We start from the raw sequence: 21,683 nt of genomic DNA on the forward strand, positions 1-21,683 counted from the left end.
CAGTCAAGAGGAGAGGAAAAAAAATGAGAGACCCTAGGAAGTAGTAGCTGAAGAGAATTGAAAGGTTAGTGAACCCAAGTGTTCCCACCAAGAACTTCTAAAACTAAGCACTTGACTACTTGAAGCTCGAGTTGCCTCTTCTGTAGACAAATAAATGATCCAAAGCCGGGCAGTATTTCCCAGACTACTTCCCATGCCAAGCCTACCTTGCCCTCCATTCAGGGAGGCAAGTAGGGCCACTCAAACAGCCCACTGTGCTCCTCACAATGACTCTCCGCGTGGCTCCCCGCCCACCGTCCCCCGCCCAGGCCCCGCCTCCGCGGCGCGCGGCTCCCCCGGAACCTAGCTCAGCCCCCGCCCATGCGGAGCCGTCGGCGCCGCCCCCTCCGCGCGTCCGCGTGCCGCAGCCCGCGTTGTCCACCGCCGCGCGCCTCCTCCGTCCCGCGCCGCTGCCGCCGCCGCCGCCGGGCTCGCTGGCTGGCGGGCTGCTGGCGCCGGGCTCCCACCGGAGGAGGGGCAGCCAGCGCCGCCGCTGCCACTTCTGCCCGGCCCGGGCGTCGGCCCCCCCCTGGGCCCCGGCCCGGTGTCGAGCCCCGCCGAAGTGTCACTACGAGGCACTGGGGGTGCGGCGCGACGCCAGCGAGGAGGAGCTCAAGAAGGCCTATCGGAAGCTGGCCCTGAGGTGGCACCCGGGTAGGTGACCGGCAAGCGGGGAGCCCCCGGGCGGCCGCGAGACCCAAGCCGGGCCGGCGCCGCCAGCTGCCGGGCCTGGCGGGGCGCACGCTGTGGGGACGGCGCGGCCCTGCCCGCACCGCCGAGGAGAAGCGGAGTCGGCGTGCAGCCACCCCCGACTCCTGCGGCCGGGCTGCCGGCCCCTCACGCCGCCTGGCCGGGGACTGGCTTTTAAACAGGCCTGCTCGCGCCCGCCTTCAGAGTTCCCAGGCTCCCGCAGACCCGGCCCCGCAAAGGACACGAGTTTCCCACGGCGCGTTCTAGTTAGGGGGACAGCCCAGCGAACTGGGCAAGGTTACTTAGGAGTGGAGTTTGTTTTCCCGGGATGGTTTCTGTTGCTGTAAGACGGGTCTGCGTGACTTTGACGAAGTCTCGTCTTCCAGGCTACGAAACTTAGTAGTTGAATCCCGTCTGTTTGAGATTTCTGAGAGTCTCTCTTCTGCCTCTCTGGATACTGGGAATTAAAGCCAGCGCCGCGCACCTGCTGGCAAGCGCTCTCCATCCAGTACACCCGCCCCAGTTTTTAACGAATCATTTTGAGATGGGGTCTCGCTATGTTGCCCAGGCAGCCTTTGAACATGTGATCTTTCTGGCTCAGCTTCACAAGTAATAGGGATTACTGTCCATCGCCACCAGGCGTGGGTTATTTCACGCGTTTTTTTTTCTTCGTGGCGGGTTTATCTGTTTTGTTGTGGTTTAGCCTTAATAGTTTCGCTTTACCTTTAAACTGTTCATCGATGGAAGATGGATATAAACATGTAGATGACTAGTAGGTTTGGAAGGGTATATATGGCTGTTTTTCTTCTTTCTCTCTTTTTTGCTTAAAAGAGAAAAAAAATACGCCATATAATGCAAACATGTTTGAGCTCAGTTTTTTCTCATACCTATCCAGAAGAAGCAAGTCACTTGCACAAGGGTATATGATATGTAGATTTTGAAATGCTACAATGGGGACTTCAGAGTCTTGTTAGGAAAACATGCTTTGCACACATGGAAGCTAATTACTTGTTTGAGCAAAACAGTGATATTGCTGTTTGGGTTAATACAACAACTAGTAAGCACCCATGTAATGGGGGCTGGGTTCTTCTGTGTACCTAGAGATGCAGAGGCGACTCCACAGGGAGGACCTTGGACTGTATCCTGTTTCGGGAAGAGCACAGTGGTGGGCAAAAGATGTTCCGGGGGATGGAGGGCAGTACTTACAAGGAAGGCTATAGAATGGTTTGGAAGAATGGAAGACTGGAGCGGGACCCAGAGTGGGAAGGAAACGGTCAGTTTTCATCCTAGAAGAGAAGGTCTGTGAGGGCAAATTCAAGTCCTTGCCTGGCCAGCTTTGTGTATGTGGGTGAGAGATGGGAAAGGCCGCCCCGGAAGCTTGGCTGTGAAGAAGTAACTTGTAGGTAATAAATGATAGGCGGCAGTGCACCTGTTGGAGAGGGGAGGAAGGAGGACAGGAGAGAGGCTAGTGTAACCAACCAGGAGGGGTGTGCTGAGTTCTGGGGTAGGGTTTTAGCCTAAGAGCTTTGGTAGAACATAGAAGAACGGGAAACACCAGGGCGATAAATGCCGGCTTTTCAAGTTTCTCTCTGGTTGTAATGGGAGTGTGTGTGTGCGCTCCAGGGACGGAGGCCAGCCTGGAGATGAAGGCAGGAGTACCCAAGTAGAAATAATGAGCAAGATGCTAGTTTCTCAGTGGTTGGGAGGAGTGGCTAGAAGCCAAGAGCACACACAGGAGAGAAGGAGAGAGTGGTAGAGAGGCGACCATTAGAATGAGTAGTGATAAAGGGTCAGTGACCAGGACTTACGTCACCATGGGGCTGCCATAGGAGTGCTGTATCAAGAGGAGTAGAGACTGCAGAGAAGTCATGCTTTCTCAAAGCAAGCTTTTGCAAGGGACAGCCCAACAAAATCAGTCTTCCAGAAGGCATTGTAAGAAGGTTTAGGAAATAACAGCAGAGTAAGGGCTTATGTCTAGAGAAAACCTCATAGAATAGTACGGGAATGGATGTCTGGTAAACCTCAGTGACTGACTGCAATGCCTGTGCCAAAATGCAGACTCCTTTATTGCTCCTCTGTTAGACCTCAGCTGCTAATCTCAGTTCCACACAGTCATTGCTCAGATGCATTTACCTGAAGTAGGAGCCATGTGACTGGCTGAAAACATTAAGAAAAAAGTTCCACTCAGAAGCTATATCTTGTTATTAGATGATATATGTTTAGGTTTTATGTGTTTAAAAGCTTTATAGCTCTCTACAAACTTCTTTGGGGGAGGGAGGGAATGGGAAGAAGTTGGACTAGGTGCAGTACTGATAAAAAGGAACACGAACATGTGCACATACATGCGCGCGCGCACACACGCGCACACACACGCGCACACACAGGGACCATTTTTTCTTTTTTTAATATAAGAAGAATCAGTTTCCGGCTCTTTTTTGTTTTTGTCTTTTAGCTTTTAGGTTATTTAATTTGAACTGCACTATTGTGGCTTGACAGAAATGTTTGAGGCTTAAAGTTTCTCCCATTTTTCTAGGAGACCTCTGCCCCCCCCCCAAAAAAAAGAGGCGGTGTAGACTGTTGGTGATGCTGATGCTGTTAGGCAGCCCCAGTTTGAATGCTAAGATGGACTTTGGAAAACAGGGCCTTAGGGATCTGTCCTCATCCTTTTCTCCTTGGATCTGTTTATGATTGAGTTGATGGAGACAGAAATCTTAACACCTGTCATGAGAGCTTCCCCTCGAAAGGGTATGAGGGTTGTGTGCAGCAGAATGTGGAAGGAAGCTGGGTGTTGTAGCTAATGCAGAAACCAACTTCTTTTTTTCTCACCTCAGGAGAAATCAGAGGTGGCTAGTTGTGATAGCTCCCATGTTTCATGAATCCATTGGAGACTTGCTCTATCGTCCTCACCATGTGTGTGGGACACTTGAATCAAGCAGTGAGTCTCCAAGGCGGAATTGCTTTCTCAGCTGGGGCAGTGTAGGGTAGCAGTTCTCTCCTAAATGGGCCCTCATTCGTCATCCACAGTGACAGTTCATGATGCTAGTCACAGGAGAAGGAACGTGTAAAGAAGAGACAAGGGTTTGTGCTAGTTGTCTTTTAAGGAAGATGTTTAAAACCCACTGTAGCATACTTCTATAGATTTTATTAACGTAGTCATGTGGTTACACCTCAACTTTTAAGGGTGAAGAACAGAATCTTTACCTCAAGGGCCAGTTACCTACCATAAGAGCAAGGTTCAATTGTTATTTGGAAGAAAGGAACAGTACATTTGTCTGCTATAATTCTTGTACTTGAGAGCTAAAGCTGGAGGATTATACAGCAGGTGGGCTAAGGGCACTCTGTAATAAGGACCACCCAGGCCCACACTTTTTCACAGGAGAACAGTGGTTTTTCTGGAAAGCATCACTTAGTAAACTTGTCTTTGTATCTTATTTTAGTTACTTTTCTATTGCTATAATAACATGCTAAGACCATCATGCTTACAGAAAAGAGTTCATATTGTGTGTATGGATTCAGAGGGTTATTAGTCCATGATGGCTGAGCAGAGCTAGGTGTGGCAGTGTCTGGAGCAGCAGCTAAGAGCTTACATTTAGATCTGCAAGTAGGAGGCAGAGAGAACTAACTCAAAATGATGCTAGTCTTCTAAAACCTCAAAACTCACCCCAAGTAACAGTTCCTCCAACAAGGCCACACCTACTAATCCTTCCCAAACAATTCCACCAACTGGGGCCAAGTATTCAAACATTTGAGCCCATAGGGGGCATTCTCAGTCAGAACACAGCTGATTGGCTAATGCTGGCTGTCTTCAAATGGGTGCACTCTGAAAGGTTCATTAGAATTATGTTGTTATTCCTCATGGAAAGTGAGGTATATACAAAGGTATAGATAGCAGTTGGGAATTATTTTTAGTTAATGTAAGACTATTTTTAGTTTCACAGGATAAAAGGGTCATGGCAAACTGCTATGCTTGGAAAAAATATTAGTGTTAGATATTTGGTAGAAAGCCACTCGAAGGGTTTGGGATCAGGTGCTGACTGACAAGTCAGAGGAGGCACATATCCTCCTCAGCCGTGGAGAGAGATAGTAAGGCTGCATGGCTGTTTGGAGGCAACATATTCTGTTATATCTTAACCTTAGAAGACAAGTATTTAGTAGTAGTAGTAGCTTAAAGAACTTGATATCTTTTATGTTAAATTCAAAGGTTTAATTTATGAATGTATTAGCCATTTATGGTGGAACAAAATTACCAAAGCCTTAGGGTTTAAAACAAAAAACTGGTGTGTATCAGTTCATTATGCAGACTCTGAGGGTTCTGAAGCATAGAATGTGGGAGTGGCTTAGCTTATAGCTTCTGCTAAGGCTGTCTCATCTCATCTCTGTTGGGAGGACCTGCTTCCAAACTCACAGACATGATTGTTGGCCGATCTCCACTTGTTCCCTCCTTCCTACCCTCTGTTCTTCATCCCTTGAAGCTATCTGAGTTCTTCACACTGTCACATGAGTATTCCTGGAGACAGCAAGAGCCCAGAATGGAGGCTGCTGTCTGTCCAGTCTCATCTCATACACATTTGCTTTCCTTCTGTACCTGCTGTTGGTCAGACCAGCAGCCAAAGAGGAACAAGAATGAAGCAGAGATCAAATGGTAGGAGTGGATTCTTTCTTTCCTACCGCGTGGGTCTCAGTGATTGAACTCAGACTGTCCAGCCTGATGGGAGCATCTTTATCCTTTATCTCTTGTACCCTGTTGGCAGCTTCTGCTATTTAAAATTTATATATATATATATATATATATATATATATCTCCTGATACACATGTTGATAGAGCATGTGCTGTACTAGTGCTGAGGTTAAAGACATGCACCATGTCAAGCTTATTCAAAGAAAAGTATATATGTATGTATATGTGTGTGTACGTGTATATACACACATATACACACCCCTCCATACACATACATATCTGTGTACATGTGGGTATATGGCACATGTACAGGCATGCCATGGCAGGTACATGGAGATCATGTGTAGGCCAGAGGAAGGACACTTTATCTCTGCCATATGGATTCCGGAGTTGATTCAGGAAACAAGCAAGCACCTTTCCCACTTAGCCATTTTGATGGCCTAGAAGTCTACTTTGTTCATGACTAAATTTCTGTGACTTTATTTTAACAGATAAAAACCTGGATAATGCCGCAGAAGCAGCTGAACAGTTTAAATTAATCCAAGCTGCGTACGATGTCCTAAGCGACCCTCAGGAGAGAGCGTGGTAGGTATTGCGTGTCTAGTTTGTTAGCAGAGATGGTCAGCATGAGGTTGTCGGCTTCTTGACAGCTTAGCACATGGAGTGGTGGGGAGCGCTCTGAAGCATCTGTCACCTCTTCGTTATGTAAAGTGCAGTATGTGGGCAGGAAGGAACTTAGGGATGATTATCCCAACTGTCTGCTGTTATCCAGGAAGCAAGTCTGTGATGTTACATAGCTTTAACTCAGATGCCACAAGCAGTTTCTCATTTGGGGTTCCTTTACTGTATGACATTGGACGTTTGTTTTTTGTAGCAATTCTTATTTTAATTATTTTAATGTAAGAATTATAATATGTTTCTATAGAGTGCTTGGATAAATTTTATTGTACAAATAGGTCCTTTTAACAAAGATGAGCTCATAATACAGTTTCATTTTGTAATAGGAATTTATATGTTGGAAGTTCTGAATTTTCAGCGTCTCAGTCCTGCTGCAAATGAATAGGTTTTGAACTCAGATGTAAGAGTGTAAAATCCTGCCCCTAACATGTTGTTGCTGTGAAAGTAATCTGCTTAAACTCTGTACAGCATACTGATCTCAAAAGAGAAAGGATTAAAAGGAAATTTTATACAAATTGTCTTAAACCTCATAGAAGAGCTTAAACTTTTCTCTGACTAAGGACTTTGAAATTCTGAACTAAAGCCAGATATATGCACATGCCTATTGTCTCTGCCTATGGTCCCTGTCCTCAAGAGAGTCACCTGGGCTACATAGAGAGGGAGTTTCAAGCCACCTTGGGCTGCATAGGGACAGCCTCTCTCCAAAACCCAAAACAAATTCATTTGTCTTCCTTTACAGTATTGGTACTCTATTTAGTACTCCTCTAAAGCTTAGATCTTCTCGTTTCCCTTAAAACTCCCGCCTGCTTGTTTTCCTGTTGCCTGGTCCTTGCTACCATTCCAGTGTGAGATGCCCAGCCTTTGCAGCCTGACTTTGAATTCTGGTCTTGCTGCTTACAGACTTTATGATGATGAATAGCCAGTATTAATATTATGAGCTTTAGTTTCTTGCAGTATCAAGCAAGGATGATAATACTATTGCAGACTTTTTATGAAGAGCAAATTGCAGTGTGTGTGTGTGTGTGTGTGTGTGTGTGTGTGTGTGTGTGTGTGTGCCATATTATATTCAATACTGTACCGTTTAGTAGTTCTCTTTCCTATGGATTTCGGTTACCTGTTGAGAGAGAGCCTAGAATTCCTAGTTGATAGGGGCTACTATTATAAATGGTCTTAGAAGTTGCAGGCATGATTTTAATCCTCAGATCCTGAAAGACTTCCAAGTATTTTAATTTTTAGATTTCTTTAAAGCCGTGAGGTTATGGGTTGCACGTGTTGAGACATGCACTGTTATGATAGCTGATTGAGGACAGAGTCCTTGTGAAAGTTTATATGATTGCATTTAAATAAGTCATTATTTGCTCAGCTCTTTTCTTGCTTGAACTTTTAGGTATGATAACCACAGAGAGGCCTTACTTAAAGGAGGCCTTAATGGGGAATATCAAGACGACAGCTTGGATTTGCTTCATTACTTCACGGTTACCTGTTATTCTGGTTATGGAGACGATGAAAAGGTAAGATGGGAAAACTTGTAATTTTTCCTCAAGAGGTTAGGTAACACTCAATGTGGAGCTGTCTTAAAATTGTATAGGAAGTGAACGCACCTCTGTTCATGTTTGAGCTGTAGGCTCATGTGGCTGGATGAAGGGCCCTTGAGGTACTGAGAGCTGGGCCTTGCACTGCCTTAGCACTCAATCCTGTTTTTCTTGCTTTACTGAGTTTTGGGCTGTGCTTTATTGTGTTTTAGGGTTTCTATGCAGTGTATCGTGACGTCTTTGCGCTGATTGCAAAAGAAGAACTGGAGTGTATGTCAGAGGGAGGTGCTGAGGATTTTCCGACCTTCGGTGACTCCCAGAGCGACTATGACACGGTAAAAGAAAAACTGCTTTGCATCTCACTTTCCTGGGCTTCTCTCTTGGGGTTTTCTAGTTTTACAAGGAATCATCTTTTGTCTCCTGACCTGTCTTTCTCCCTAACTTTTGCTGGAGCTTGTACCTGTCTTGTAGTGCCAACTCTTGACTTGTTCTCTCTGTGATTGTAGTAGTCTCTTTGTGTGGCCAGTGAGACGGTTTTTCTTCTCTAAATATGCGTAGGAGAATAAATGTCTTTTCCTGGAAAGTCTTTAAGAGACTGACTGTCGTGTCCAGTGTTTAATAATGTTAGGGTCTGGAGGTCTGAGTTGTGGTTTAGTGATAGAACATTCACAGAGGCCCTAGGTTCAGTTCCCAGCACTTCAAAAGTTAAAAAAAACCACATAACAGAAGTAGTCTTAATACATAAAAAGAAAGCTATAGAAGTTATTTTATTCCTTAATATTTACTGCCTTTTTAAAGAAATTTAAGTAAAAACAAGATAATTTTATCCATTTTCTTTGACACTAGGTGGTACACCCTTTCTACGCTTACTGGCAGAGTTTCTGTACTCAGAAGAATTTTGCCTGGAAGGAAGAATATGATACTCGGCAAGCCTCGAACCGTTGGGAGAAACGAGCAATGGAAAAAGAAAACAAAAAAATTCGAGACAAAGCAAGGAAAGAGAAAAATGAACTGGTGCGCCAGCTGGTAGCCTTTATTCGTAAACGAGATAAGAGAGTGCAGGCACATCGGAAGCTTGTGGAGGAGCAGAACGCAGAGAAGGCGAGGAAGGCAGAGGAGATGAGGAGGCAGCAGAAGTTGAAGCAAGCCAAGTATGCAATCCGGAGCTAGCTGGTCTTGGCTGGTGTGGGTCTGTGTGGTTGTCAGTAGGGTGGCCAGCACGGTAGAGCATGTCCAGAGGGAGCCAGCAGGAAGCTTCCATGTTAAGTCTGGTTATAGCTTATAACAGTTTTTCTTCTTTTTAAAACCTCTGAACTCTGGCATTGTTTCTTTACCTACTATGTAAACATCTAGGTATCTGTTTACATATTTTCCTTCAGAGGCCCTTTGTACTTGAGATCTTTTATCTCTAGTAAAGTTTGTTAGCAACTAGTGTTAATTGAATTCTTACTCTGTAGAAGTCTGTTCAACTGCTTTTCTCTTTTTTCTTGTGAGGAAATGAGGCCTTGTAGCTGTTAACTCACACCTGGGAATGGAGTTCAAGAAGTCTAACCCAGAGCCCTGATCTTTAAAACATTTTTGTTAACTTTAAAAAATTCATCTTGTATGTGTGGGCCACTCCTGTGGAGAGGGCAGCTTGCATAGACCAGTTCTTTCCTTCTGCTATGTGGGCTTCAGATTCTCAGGCCTGACAGCAAGTTCTCCTGCTGAGCTCTCTACCAAACCGCAGAGTCCTGTGATTGGCTGCCATACAATATCTTGTACTGGTTTTGATACTTAATGCTTAAAGTCACCTGAAGACATTGACTGAGCTTCTGAGGGTTGTATTTCAAGTCCTATTACTTAGTAGAGCAGTTAAAACCAGCTCGGTGCCAGTGACCTTGCCCCACCCTAGCTGAGCGTGGGCGGTTGGTTTCCACTCATTGGCAGCGTCGGGGATTCTCTGTAGGGCTAGTTTTAGAGCCTTACAGAGGTGTGCTTTCCAGTGAAACTGAGGCTCTGCTGTGTTATCTAGGCTGGCAGAGCAGTACAGAGAGCAGAGCTGGATGACTATGGCCAATTTGGAGAAGGAGCTCCGGGAGATGGAAGCGAGGTACGAAAAGGAGTTTGGAGATGGGTCAGATGAAAACGAAGTGGAGGAGCAGGAGGCCAAAGACGCAGTAGATGGTAATGTTTCTTTTTAGGTTAAGTAATTTTGGAAAATAAATGTTATTGTGTGTACTTAGATGCCTACAGCATGGCCCAAGTGCAAGCAACTAGAAAACAGAAGGGCAAATGAAAACCTAGAGAGCCCTGACTTAATGTCATGGCACAGGGCCGCAGTCCTGCTTTCTAGACCGAACTAGAAATTGGGCGTTCTAACGGGCAATCGAAGAACATTCTGTTAAGCATTTGTTTGCTGTTTTGTTTGTTTTTCCACATAGGTTTTTCCTGTATAGACCTGGCTGTCCTGGAACTAACTAGGTCTGTAGACCAGCTGGCCTCAGACTCAGGGATCTGCCTGTTTCCGCCTCTGCAGTCCTGGGATTAAAGATGTGCACACCATGCCCAGTAGTTTTAATGCCTCTTTGAGAACAGCAGTTGTTGCATGGGAGTATGTGTGTTGTATTTGTCTTACTCCTCCCACTTACGACTTAGGGAAGGTACTTGCAGTACTAGAATATTTCTTTTCTCTGCCTATGTTATTGGAGTGCAGACGCTGAGTGTGTAGTTCAGCAGGTAAGGGTTAGGCCTCTGAGAACCGCACTCCTGCAATCCTGATTTTCTCATGGTTACCAGCTCCTCCATCCAAAAAACTGATCTGAATAGAGTTCCCTGATTTTACTTACTTATAAATTGTAGATTTTCAGAAAAGTAACTCAAGTGATGATATTTTTTTTTAAAAAAGAGTATTAATGGTTTATTAATGAGTCATGTAATATATACTTTGAAAAGTATAGAACACTCTATAAATGTGAAATGATCTATTGCATTTCTATAATTTATGAAGTCCTTTTACATACAAGACCTTGCCTGGTCTTCAGAAAATATTCCTTAAATTGAGATTTTGCTAATGGAATTCTCTTCATTTAACCGGTGAGAAAAGTAAGAGTCAGAAGTTATGGGATATGTATGAGAACATATGAGTACTTTTTTGTAATTATTTATTTATTTATGTATATGAGTACACTGTAGCTGTCTGCAGACACAGCAGAAGAGGGCATCAGATCCCATTACAGATGGCTGTGAGCCACCATGTGGTTGCTGGGAATTGAACTCAGGACCTCTGGAAGAGCAGTCAGTGTTCTTCACCGCTGAGCCATCTCTCCAGCCCCATATGAGTACTTTTTAAAAATCCAGAGTTTTCCTTTTCTTTTTTTAATTTTTTTTTAGTCCAGTCTTGCTCCGTTCCCATTCTGCCCTTCCATAGTTCATCATCCCATTCCTCTTCCCCTATCTCCAGGAAGATGCACCCTCCCAACCCCCTCCAGGTCTTCCAACTCCCTGGGTTTAAGTCTCTCAAGGGTTAGATGCATCTTCTCCCACTGAGGTTAGACCAGGCAGTCCTCTGCTGTATGTGTGTCAGGGGCCTTTGACCAGCTCATGTATGGGTTGTTCCCCATATCTATTCAATATAGTGCTTGAAGTTCTATCTAAAGCAAGAAGACAGCAAAAGGAGATCAAGGGGATACAAATTGGCAAAGAAGAAATCAAGGCATCACCCTTTGCAGATGGTGTGATAGTGTACATAAGTGACCCCAGGAATTCTACCAGAGACCTCTACAGCTGATAAACAACTTCAGCAGAGTGGCTGGATACAACTTAAAACAAATCAGTAGCTTTCCTTTATACAAATGGTAAACTGACTGAGAAAGAAAATAGGGAAACAACACTCTTTACAATAATCATAAATAAAATAAAATATCTTGGTGTAACTAACCAAACAAGAGAAAGACATATATGACAAGAACTTCAAGTCTCTCAAGAAAGAAATTGAAGAAGACCTCAGAAAATGGAGAGATCTCCCATGCTCATGGATTGGTAGAAAAATGGCCATCCTACCAAAAGCAATCTATAGATTCCATGCAATCCCCATCAAAATTCCAACTCAGTCCTACAGAGACATGGAAAAAGCAATTCTCAATTTTCTATGAAACAAAACAAAACAAAACAAAACAGGATAGCCAAAAGAATTCTTAACAATAGAAGAACTTCTGGGGAAATCACCATCCTTGACTTCAAGCTGTACTGCAGAGCAATGTGATAAAAACTGCATAGTATTGGTACAGAGACAGATTGATCAGTGGGATAGAATTGAAGACCAAGAAATAAACCCATACACGTGTGGACACTTGATCTTTGACAAAGAAGCCAAAAGTATACAATGGAAAAAAGAGAGCATCTTCAATAATGTTGCTGGTCTTCAATAACTGGCAGTCTGCATGTAGAAAAGGGATTTTCTGCTTTAAAGCCAGAATTTTTGTTAACTGTTTGATGTATTAAAGATGATTCCATGCATAGGAAATGTTGGAAGTTGCTGTGCAATGAAGAAATGACATGACATCATGACCCTATCTTATCCCTCCAGTTTACCTTTGCACTTTGAGTGACTTTCAGTCAGCTGTCATCTGGAAATGTTAAATGGGATAATTCAGAAATAAGTCCTCTACATTTTAAGTTCTGCCTTGGCCTGTATAATGTGATGAAATCTTGCACTGCCCCAGTGTCTGCACAGTACATAGCTCCCTAGTCACCTAGCAGCTCTTCGTCCCTTACTAGCCAAATAGATGTCAGCTCAGTTATGATGGTTTCATAGAACTTGTGGTCAAATAACTTTTATGTAATGATGGCCCCCCAGACATGAAAGTATGGATGCTGACATGGACTGTGCCAAAGAGAAGCTATAAAGTGCTTCCTTTAATGGGAAGAAAGGGGAAAGATGATATGCTGAGGTTGTGGAAGTGTCCAGGAAGAATGAAGGTTATCAGAGATTGAAGAAACCTTTGCCTGTTTTGCTGTCGGGCTTCAGACGGTAAAGCTGTAGCTCTCTACACATTTCATAAGTATGGAGCTGAAGTGGAACAGGCAGTAATTAATTCGGTTCTGTACTGTCCAAGGCACCCTTTGTTATGGGGTTTGCTGAACTTAGCATTGCCCAAAGACATAGATGTGTGTGTGGGCTGTTAAAAATTTGAGTCAGATTGTCTTTCATAATCATATTTTTATCTGCAAAGAACCAAATGTGGAATATGAGACACTGTGACATCCTTATTGATATAAATCTAAAATAATCATTTTACTTTTTTTTTTTTTTCTGGAGCTGGGGACCGAACCCAGGGCCTTGCGCTTGCCACTGAGCTAAATCCCCAACCCCCATTTTACTTATTTTTTAAGTCTATGAAGAGTCCTACTTAAGGTTTGTCACTTAGAGCTTATAGATGGTGTTGACAGCAGTAACTTTGCCGAAATAAGCCTCAGTTTATAATAAAAAGGTCTGCAAAGAGAGTAGTGAACTTATATGTGATGAGCTTTTTCTGATTTCCTTGGCAATGTGAGAGTGCTATAAGCTAAGCTGGAGTATGTTAGGGTAGCTCAGTGTGTTTCAAGCAAATTTTTTCTGAAGAAGATTCAAAAAGAACTTGGTAAAGGCATGGCGGTGGTACTTGGTGATTTTAGGATTTAAGAAAAGAACTTGAGGGATGAGGTGATTAATTTGAATTCTTCAAACACAGTGATGCTCAAAAGGGACAATTCAAATACCAACAACAGTTTTGTTTTGTTTTGTTTTTTTGTAAAGGAAAACAATTTATTTCTAAGTTGTATGTGTCTTGAATTCTTCTTAAGGATGCTGCTTTGCTCATATTTTGCTTTCGTTCCACAGGTAAAGACAGTGAGGAGGCTGAGGAGACTGAGCTTTACGATGACCTTTACTGCCCAGCTTGTGACAAATCCTTCAAGACAGAAAAGGCGTAAGTTCCATCTTTGAACTTGCCTTCTGTGTTAAGCTATGGTGTTGAGGAGAATATGGTTGGCACAGTTTGATCAACAGTACTCCCACCCTCTGGGTTTTTGTTCGGTACAATAAGAAAGAGGGATTTGTGCTTTTAAGCCTGTTGTAGCCATTAACATATTTCAGTATTCCCGTGTGCTATTTCTAGAAAGTCAACTATGACAAATCATGGTTGGCAAAGGTGAGGGAGAAATGGTACCAAATCTTAGCTCTGTACTGCTGGGATGAAACTCACTTCCACAGGGAAGTGCTTCGTCTTGTGGGAACCACAGTAGAGGAAGGAAGGGCATGGGAGAGTCTGAGAACCGAATCACCAGGGAGAAGAAGCAAAATTCCTGCATCAAGAAGAAAGGACAAAGATGAGAATGGGGTTGTGGGAGTCAGAAGAGAGGGTGCCAGGTAACCAAAGGAAAGGTGCCAGGGTAGGAAGAAACACAGAAGAGTTAGAATCAAGAATACAAAGGCATCAGCCAGAGATTTTTATATTCATTTTTATTTTGGAAATAATCATACCTAAAGAAAATTTAGAATATCATAATCACTCCCTAGCTTGTGGCTCACACAGTGTTTTGCATGCTTGTTTTGCTTTTTGCACACACATAGTTTTTTTCCTCAAATTTGAAAATTACATATAATAATGCTTCTTTATGTCTAAGTATCTCTTAGATCTAAATATAGTTTTTCAGTAGCAAAGACATGTTATCACTTTAAGAGATTCTAACATTGATATGGTAATTGTACCTAATTTATTGTCCATATTCTAGTTTCATCAATGTTTTCTTTAGTAATATACCGTATTTCCCCATTTTAGTAGGAAAGCCACTCTGGGGATATATGACTAAGCTTGTGTATTTAGCTTCTTTTAATCTGGAATTTTTTTGTTTGTTTGTTTTATCTTGATCTTGTATTCTATTTACAATATACTAGTCCTATAAACAACCTTTTTAAAAGAGTATTTCTCTTTCTGGGTTTGTCCCTTTATTTATGATTAAGTTCAGGTATGCAACCAACCACATGTGGGTGGCAGTGCAGCTCTGCTGTGTTTCTGAGCATCCTATGTCCGCTGGCACTTAAAGTCCTTATTGGTGTTGAGCAGCTTGACCACTCAATCTAAGTGCTATCCAGTTTTGTGCTGTAGAGTTAGAATTTTTTCTTTTGTAGTGAATTCTTCTTAGAGACATTAAACATTTTTGAGTGCCACATGTCAGAAAATTCAGTGTCCGACCTCCTGTGAGGATATCAGTCAACATGAAGTGTATTTAAAATATTGCATAAAATGACCTTCCAGAAACATGTTCAAGACATACATGAAACAGGAATGGCTTTTGTGCTTAGGATTGAATTGCTGATACTTCAAAATGCAGTGAGCCTCAAAACACCTCACTGCATTTGAATAGATATTTCCAAAATTGAAATCTAAACTACTCAGGTAGCAGGCATTTTGGAAAAGGGAAACCTACCTGTACCGGCCTTTGTAGTGGTGATGGAATGGTGCTGTTTCCTGTTACTGAACTTAGACATGTATTTCAGGGTTTTATAATTTTCTGTTCATATGTTTCCAGCTCTGTGTAGTAAGGATTCTTTCACACCAATACTCTTTTCTTTTTAATATGCCCTTATCATTTTGAACATTTATTTTGTAACTTAAGATAACTTCATTTCCCCAGAGGATTTTGGTCTAAGGAGAATTTTAGTGGAAAGGAACAAAATAAGCAGAAAGAAGATTCAAAAAGTCTAAACAGAACACAGATGAAATGGTGACAGAGGGTTGGTGCCCATGCAAAATTTTGTTACTGTTTCTGTGGTACTCAAAATCAAACCCAAGGACTGTCTAAATGCTAGTCAGCCACTCTACCGTGAGCTTAAGCTGAGACTACAACCCACAGGTTAATATTGTTAGCCCTGGTGTGTAGAATGCCTTTGGTTTCTTGTATATCAAATTAGTTAATCCTGCCTGTGGAGTTTTGGGATACATGTCTGAACTCACATTAAAGTAGTAAGAAGGAGGTGACAATATGCTATTGAAAAAGCAAAAGGAAGTGAACTGCTCTTGTTCTTTGAGACTTGACACTATGACCTCTTCTCTAGGCCCTCTTGCAACTAGGATGTGCCTTACAGTTTCCAGAGCTCCCTAGATGTCTGTATTGTGGCCTGCAACATAGGCAGATTAAGTAAATACTTAGTGATTAAAAGAAACCTTAGTGATTAAAAGACTAAGTTTTAGAATAGAAAAAAAATCAAAATTAAAAAATGGAGAATTTGGCAGGAAAATGTGTTTCAATAAAAAGGAAGCAATGAGGGGAATGCTGGTATCAGGAAGAAGGGACTCCTTCATGACTGTTCCAGGCCGTCCTGACAGACTTCTGTGTAAAATCCTAACCCTTGGCAGGATTCCCACAGTGTTCTGGGCACGTGTGATTACCACAGCCTAGCACTCATACCAGATTGTTCTTTCAGCATGAAGAATCACGAGAAGTCCAAGAAGCATCGGGAAATGGTTGCCTTGTTAAAACAGCAGTTGGAGGAGGAGGAAGAACAGTTTTCAGGAGCTCAAATGGATGAAAATTTATTGAATGCTAATTCTGAGGAAGAAACGGAAGATATACCAAGGCAAAAGTAATTGACAGTATTGAATGCCACTGACACTGGTCACATTGGAGATGGGTGGTATTCACGTGCTTTCTGCAGGCAGTTGTTACCCTGCCGTCGTCTGCACTCCTCAGTTAGCAGCAGCCGTACGGGGCTAAGTGAGGAGTGGATTCATAGGTTATGCTATAGCTGTATTGAAAGCACTTCCCTCACTTTGCAGTTGGCATGCTAATTACTTGTCCAGTGATCTCTAAACTAATAATGTGAGCATTTTCCTGTCATTCTAATGCTGTATGAGATAGTACACACTTTTAGTATTTCTTTACCATTCTGTTTGAGTTTTTTATTTTATTTTTATTTAGTAAATCTTTACAAAATCAAATACTTGACATTTTGATTTATGTTTCCTTCTAGGCGTTCTAAAAAACAGAAGAAAAGGAAACAGAAGTCAGTGCAGGTGTGTTGAAAGCTTTTATTATACATCATAGCCCTACGATAAGTATATTATAAACACATCTAACTCCTGTAATTAATACATTGTAATAATTACAATGCCTGCTTTCACATACACATCTGGATGTCAGGGAGATGTTGGGTATGTCCTGCAATCACTTTCTGCCCTGTTCCTTTTAGACAGAGTCTCCCACTGAACCTGAAGCTGTATTTTTCGAGTAGGTTGGAAGCCAGCCAGTCCGTGGGACCTCATTGTCACTCTTACAGCACTGGCCTTCCAGGTGCACATACATAGTGCCCATTTTTTTCTGTGGCCAGGGGTCCGAACTCAGGTCCTCAGGTTGATTCAGCATGTGCTTATCACCCTCTGAACAGTCTCTTCAGTCCTATAAAATTGTTTAAAAGGAAGTGAAATGTTTTCAGGATTTATTACATTTTCCTCCTTGTATGCCTGTAATTAGTGTTGCATACTTGAAGTTTTTTCCATGTAGAACTCTCATCTGATAGGAATTATCCGAGTGCCATTATTTTTAAATTAGATATATCTAATGATAGGGTTTTTAGTCAAGATAACAATTATAATTTGCACATAGGAAAATCTGGGTATTAGTTATTAAATATGAAAATTTAATCTATTTATCATGGAATGTTTTAATCTTTGATTTTAAAGAATAATTTTGTTGTGGTGAAATAGTCTCATTTAAAATGGATGAAAAATCTTAATGTGGACCTGAATCAAAGACCTGAAATGTGGACTTCTCTGAGATTAGCTTTGTTCTGAGAGAAGTCTGGCAGAGACTCTCTCCCTGTCACTTGTGTGAGTTCAAGAGGACGAGTGTGTCTGTTAAGGAGAGTACAATGGGTGTGAATGTGTAAACATGGTGAGCTGTTACTCAGGATAAACCAAAGTTGCACTTCTTCCTGCTTATCCTGACTGTAAGAGTAATAATGTTTCACTACAATCCAAGACAATCATCGTGGAGTCCCCTGTAGAGATCACCTAATATTGAATTAAATTTTGACTGGGCTATATGTATAATTTTTCCTTTCTCTTTTTGCTAATATACTGTCTTTTTCACATTATTAAATGAATATCATTGGAAATATAGGTTCAATTTATTTCTTATATTCACATATTCACTTAACATTTTCTCTATTATCTCTGTAATGAGCATCTGGGGATTTGTAAATGCAGGTTTTAGAAACATATCACAACCCATTCTGGAGGGAGTAAGGGGATACTCTAGTTGGTAAAGTGCCTGCTACACAGTGTGAAGACCTTGGTTTGGCTTCCCTGCACTCCTGTTAAAGAAGAAAAAAATCACGATTGCATATATCTGTAGTCAGTACTGGGAGGGCAGAGACAAGCAGCTCTGGAGCTGGCAGGTAAGCTAGCCCAGCCCTCAGTCAGCATCGGGTTCAATGAAAGACTCTGTCACAAAAAGATAGAGGATGATCATCGAAGGTGTGCACATGCACATACACACACACACTACACATATGCACGCACGTGTACGAAAATGAAGCCATTACTCTTAGATTGATTTTTCTTTAGGAAAAAAATGGGCTGGAGAGATGTCTTAGTAGTTAAAAGCAATGACTGTTAATTTGATTTTATAATTGCTTATATGTTTTCTAGAACTTTGATGACAATTTCAATGAAAATGGAACTGAAGAAGGAGGAAAGATTGATCCAAAAGAGACTAAGTCAAATGAAGACAATGCCAAAGAATTAGAAAACAGGCCCCAAGAAAATATCTGTATTACAGAGACCACAGAAGCCTGTGAGGATCCAAAAAGTGAAGCTAAAAGGTAAGACAGTTCCTGTCATTTCCTAACTACTGAGTAATTAGTGGTAAGGTCATCAGGAGTAGGTCACACAACCTCCTCCCATGCCTGAGTTAGATGTAAACTGCAGTTGTGTGTACACAGCCACACAGACACAGAGATGTATGAGGTGACACTGTGCTATCGCTATGGCAACAATAATATCACCATGGTTATTAATAGGGGAAGAATCTAGTTCCATGGGCCTACAGTGGACATAAGGACTGGGTCAGAGGTGGAACTGTAGGTCCCTGAACTCTTCCTGTGTCTAGAGCTAAAAGTATTTTTTACTTCCTGTGTGACTTCTACATGAATATTCACTTGGGAATGATAAAAGACTCTTGGATTCACTGATAATAGTTCAGTTTTCTCATTTTAATGATGTGAGAAAAGGACTCGGAGAATTCACTTGATTTCTTAACTGCTGAGGAATAGCAGGGCTTGAGATGTCTCCTTGCTCCATCTAACCTTCCAGTTGGTTTTCAAACATAAGACTTTGGTTTAGCCCTTCAGCGCTTCTCTTGTAGTGGTGTTTGTAGAAGTGCTTTACTTCTACCGTTCCTTTCCAGTTAAGAAGTCAGGTGAACTCTCTTTCTTGTCAGCTTGGTCTCAAACTTGCAGTCCTCCTGCCTCAGCACCCTCACTTTGTTTTTAATGAAGTGCACCATGCCTGCTTGTCATCTGAGCACATGTCACACAGCAGAGAGCAAATTAGAACTCACAGGAAGGCGGTTGAGAGAATGTTCAGGATTCCAGCAGAGTAGGAGGGGCCTGACATCAGTGGCTAGTGTTGTGGTTGTGGTTTGAAGGATACTAGGAGAACACCAGATTAGCAGAAGGACATTATTTTTGTATTATTAATTTCTTTGCTAGCATATAAAATGAGTTTGTTTTATGACATTTTCACACATTGTAATTTTTCATAGTCACTCAGATAACCATTTTTAATAAAAGCAAATTTCCTAGTACATAATGAATTAATTTTATGAAAAGTGTGTTATAATGTTTTTATTTTCACTTTTCTGCTGAACTGTTGGATGTTTGCTATAGACTTGATCAGATTCAGGAAGTTGTTAGTTGGGCATGGTAGCTAACACCAGAAATCCTAGCCTTCAGGAGGTTGACTCAGGGTTGTCGTGAATTCAGGGCAACCTGGTCTACATAGTAGCCCCAGGCTAGCCTGGGTATAGTGTGATAAAATCTTTTTTTTTTTTTTTGGTTCTTTTTTTTCAGAGCTGGGGACCGAACCCAGGGCCTTGCGCTTCCTAGGCAAGCGCTCTACCACTGAGCTAAATCCCCAACCCCGATAAAATCTTTTAAAAACTAAAATAACTACTACAAAAACAATAGGCTGGAGGAAAAAACAATGATGTTAATATTTTGGGCACTCAGTGTCATGTACTAGTGTGATCAGCACTGGCTGTAAAGGGAGTGTGAAGTGCTCTTCTCTTCATAAAACATAAATAAATACGTAAGAGGGTTTATGGGCATCACTTTAGCTTTTGCTTTAAGTAAATTCTTTAGTTTTGTGCCAAATTTAATTTTTATCTCTCAGGTATTTTTTAAAGCTCTTTGTTGACATGTGAAAATTAACTAAATTAGTCATTAAAATGAACAAATCAGTTTGACTCATACATTTAATCTTTTGAATATTTTTGGAAGTAGATGACAGCTAGAAAGTTTTTTAGTTTTGTATTATATAAAATAATTTATTTTCCAGTGTTCCTAAATCCAAAGGAAAGAAAACCAAAGATGTGAAAAAATCTGTCAAAATACCTGCTGAGCCACAACCAGTGGTAAGTCAGACCACACCCACAGGCTCCACGGTGGCCTTCTCCACGGTGGCCTTGTCCATGTCTTAGCGGTATTAGTCTCTGTCCATGAGCTTTCCAAGAAAGAACTGGAATTTGTATGGAATTCTGTCTCTCTACCCAGTTACAAATATAAATTCTATAGCAATATATGCAAATTGGAAATATTGGATACTGGGAAAGTTGCTATTTGATTTTCTATGACTATAATCTTAGAAAGACCTTGGGGATAAGAGTTACTTGTGTTAAATGTGAAGATCAGTTGTGAAGCAGACTCTTGGAGTCCATGCAGTGAAAGCTGTTGACAGTCAGTCTCTGGGCCTTCAGAGTTGATAATGCGTGGTGATTTATCTTCTGAGAACATCCACCTTTTGGTAGCTGTCGGGTTTGATGTTTAACCTTGACATTGAATCATGAAACACTTTTATCAGCTTACCATGTGCTCTGATGTTCTTTCTCCTCAGAGTGATGTCCTCATCAGCTGTGCAACTTGCCACAGTGAGTTTCCATCCCGGAATAAACTGTTTGATCATCTAAAGGCTACTGGTCATGCAAGAGCACCTTCAGCAGCAGCATCTTTAGACAGTGTATCTAGTAGTCGAAACAAGAAAGAGAAGCGTAGAAATAGATAGGAATTCTGTTCATTCTTTTTTTTTTTTTTTTAAACTGTCTCTAGATTCTGGAACCAAAAACTGAACTGAAATAATCTAGAGTTAAAATTTCAGTGATCTGCAATTCATTGCATTGTGGAAGATTATTTTTATCTTATAAAGACATTTTTCTTTAATATATATTTTTAAACATTTCACTAGTGATTGAATTCTACTTTGCCATCTGAATTCACTTGAATGTTTCCTGACAGGTAAATATTATAAGTGTGTATTGGGATTTCTCATGTGAACAGAAATGTACAGGGAAAATTAAATTATTTTGACACATACATGTGCCCTTCTGTTTCAGTCTTTTATTTAATTCTGCAGTGTCTTTATTTACTGGTATTTTCATTGTGTTTTGTGATTTCTCAAATACTCTGATCTCTTTTACAAACATCGTGGATGTCTTTTCACACTTGACCCCAGTTCTGATATAAAATTCTGTATAAATGACCAGTAGTTGTTTCCCTGCTAGTTTTTTCTTAAGTTCAGATAGAGCTAACTGGACATGCATAGTTTGGTTCAAGAACAGTGTCTCTGTGGTTTAGCTGTGCTGACGTAGTATGATATACTGGTAATCAATAGGAATGTTGGAATTGTGGTGGTGGAAGCATCTAGTTGACGTGCTTCCTTAACCTGGTGACTCTGGCATGGTGAAATGGCACTTTGAATGACTCCTCACAGGAAGTGCTCCTCGTGTGCCCCATCCCCCACACTTGCTATTTTCACAGGGTTTTTGTTTTG

General features: G+C 41.6%; 1 protein-coding gene across 1 annotated transcript; it reads left to right on the forward strand.

Moving 5' to 3' along the window:
- The first annotated feature begins 266 nt into the window (after positions 1–266).
- Positions 267–21,226, forward strand: Dnajc21 (DnaJ heat shock protein family (Hsp40) member C21). Its single transcript, XM_032897027.1, has 12 exons — positions 267–693; positions 5,899–5,992; positions 7,473–7,596; positions 7,830–7,952; positions 8,464–8,768; positions 9,632–9,783; positions 13,478–13,565; positions 16,064–16,222; positions 16,610–16,652; positions 18,288–18,460; positions 20,196–20,271; positions 20,751–21,226. Exons 1-12 carry the CDS (start codon positions 267–269, stop codon positions 20,916–20,918), a joined length of 1,932 nt encoding a protein of 643 aa, XP_032752918.1. The 3' UTR covers positions 20,919–21,226.
- Positions 21,227–21,683: the final 457 nt, after the last annotated feature.

This window comes from Rattus rattus, chromosome 3, assembly GCF_011064425.1.
Source record: "Rattus rattus isolate New Zealand chromosome 3, Rrattus_CSIRO_v1, whole genome shotgun sequence".
NCBI classification, from domain to species: Eukaryota; Metazoa; Chordata; class Mammalia; order Rodentia; family Muridae; genus Rattus; species Rattus rattus.

What these genes read in the sequence shown, in the direction of transcription:
- Dnajc21 (XM_032897027.1), top strand. Translation starts at nt 267, where the DNA reads ATGACTCTCCGCGTGGCTCCCCGCCCACCGTCCCCCGCCCAGGCCCCG. An exon ending in CCCAGAGCGACTATGACACG is followed by an intron (nt 7,953 to 8,463) that starts GTAAAAGAAAAA and finishes CTTTGACACTAG; the next exon opens with GTGGTACACCCTTTCTACGC. An exon ending in GGAAACAGAAGTCAGTGCAG is followed by an intron (nt 16,653 to 18,287) that starts GTGTGTTGAAAG and finishes TATGTTTTCTAG; the next exon opens with AACTTTGATGACAATTTCAA.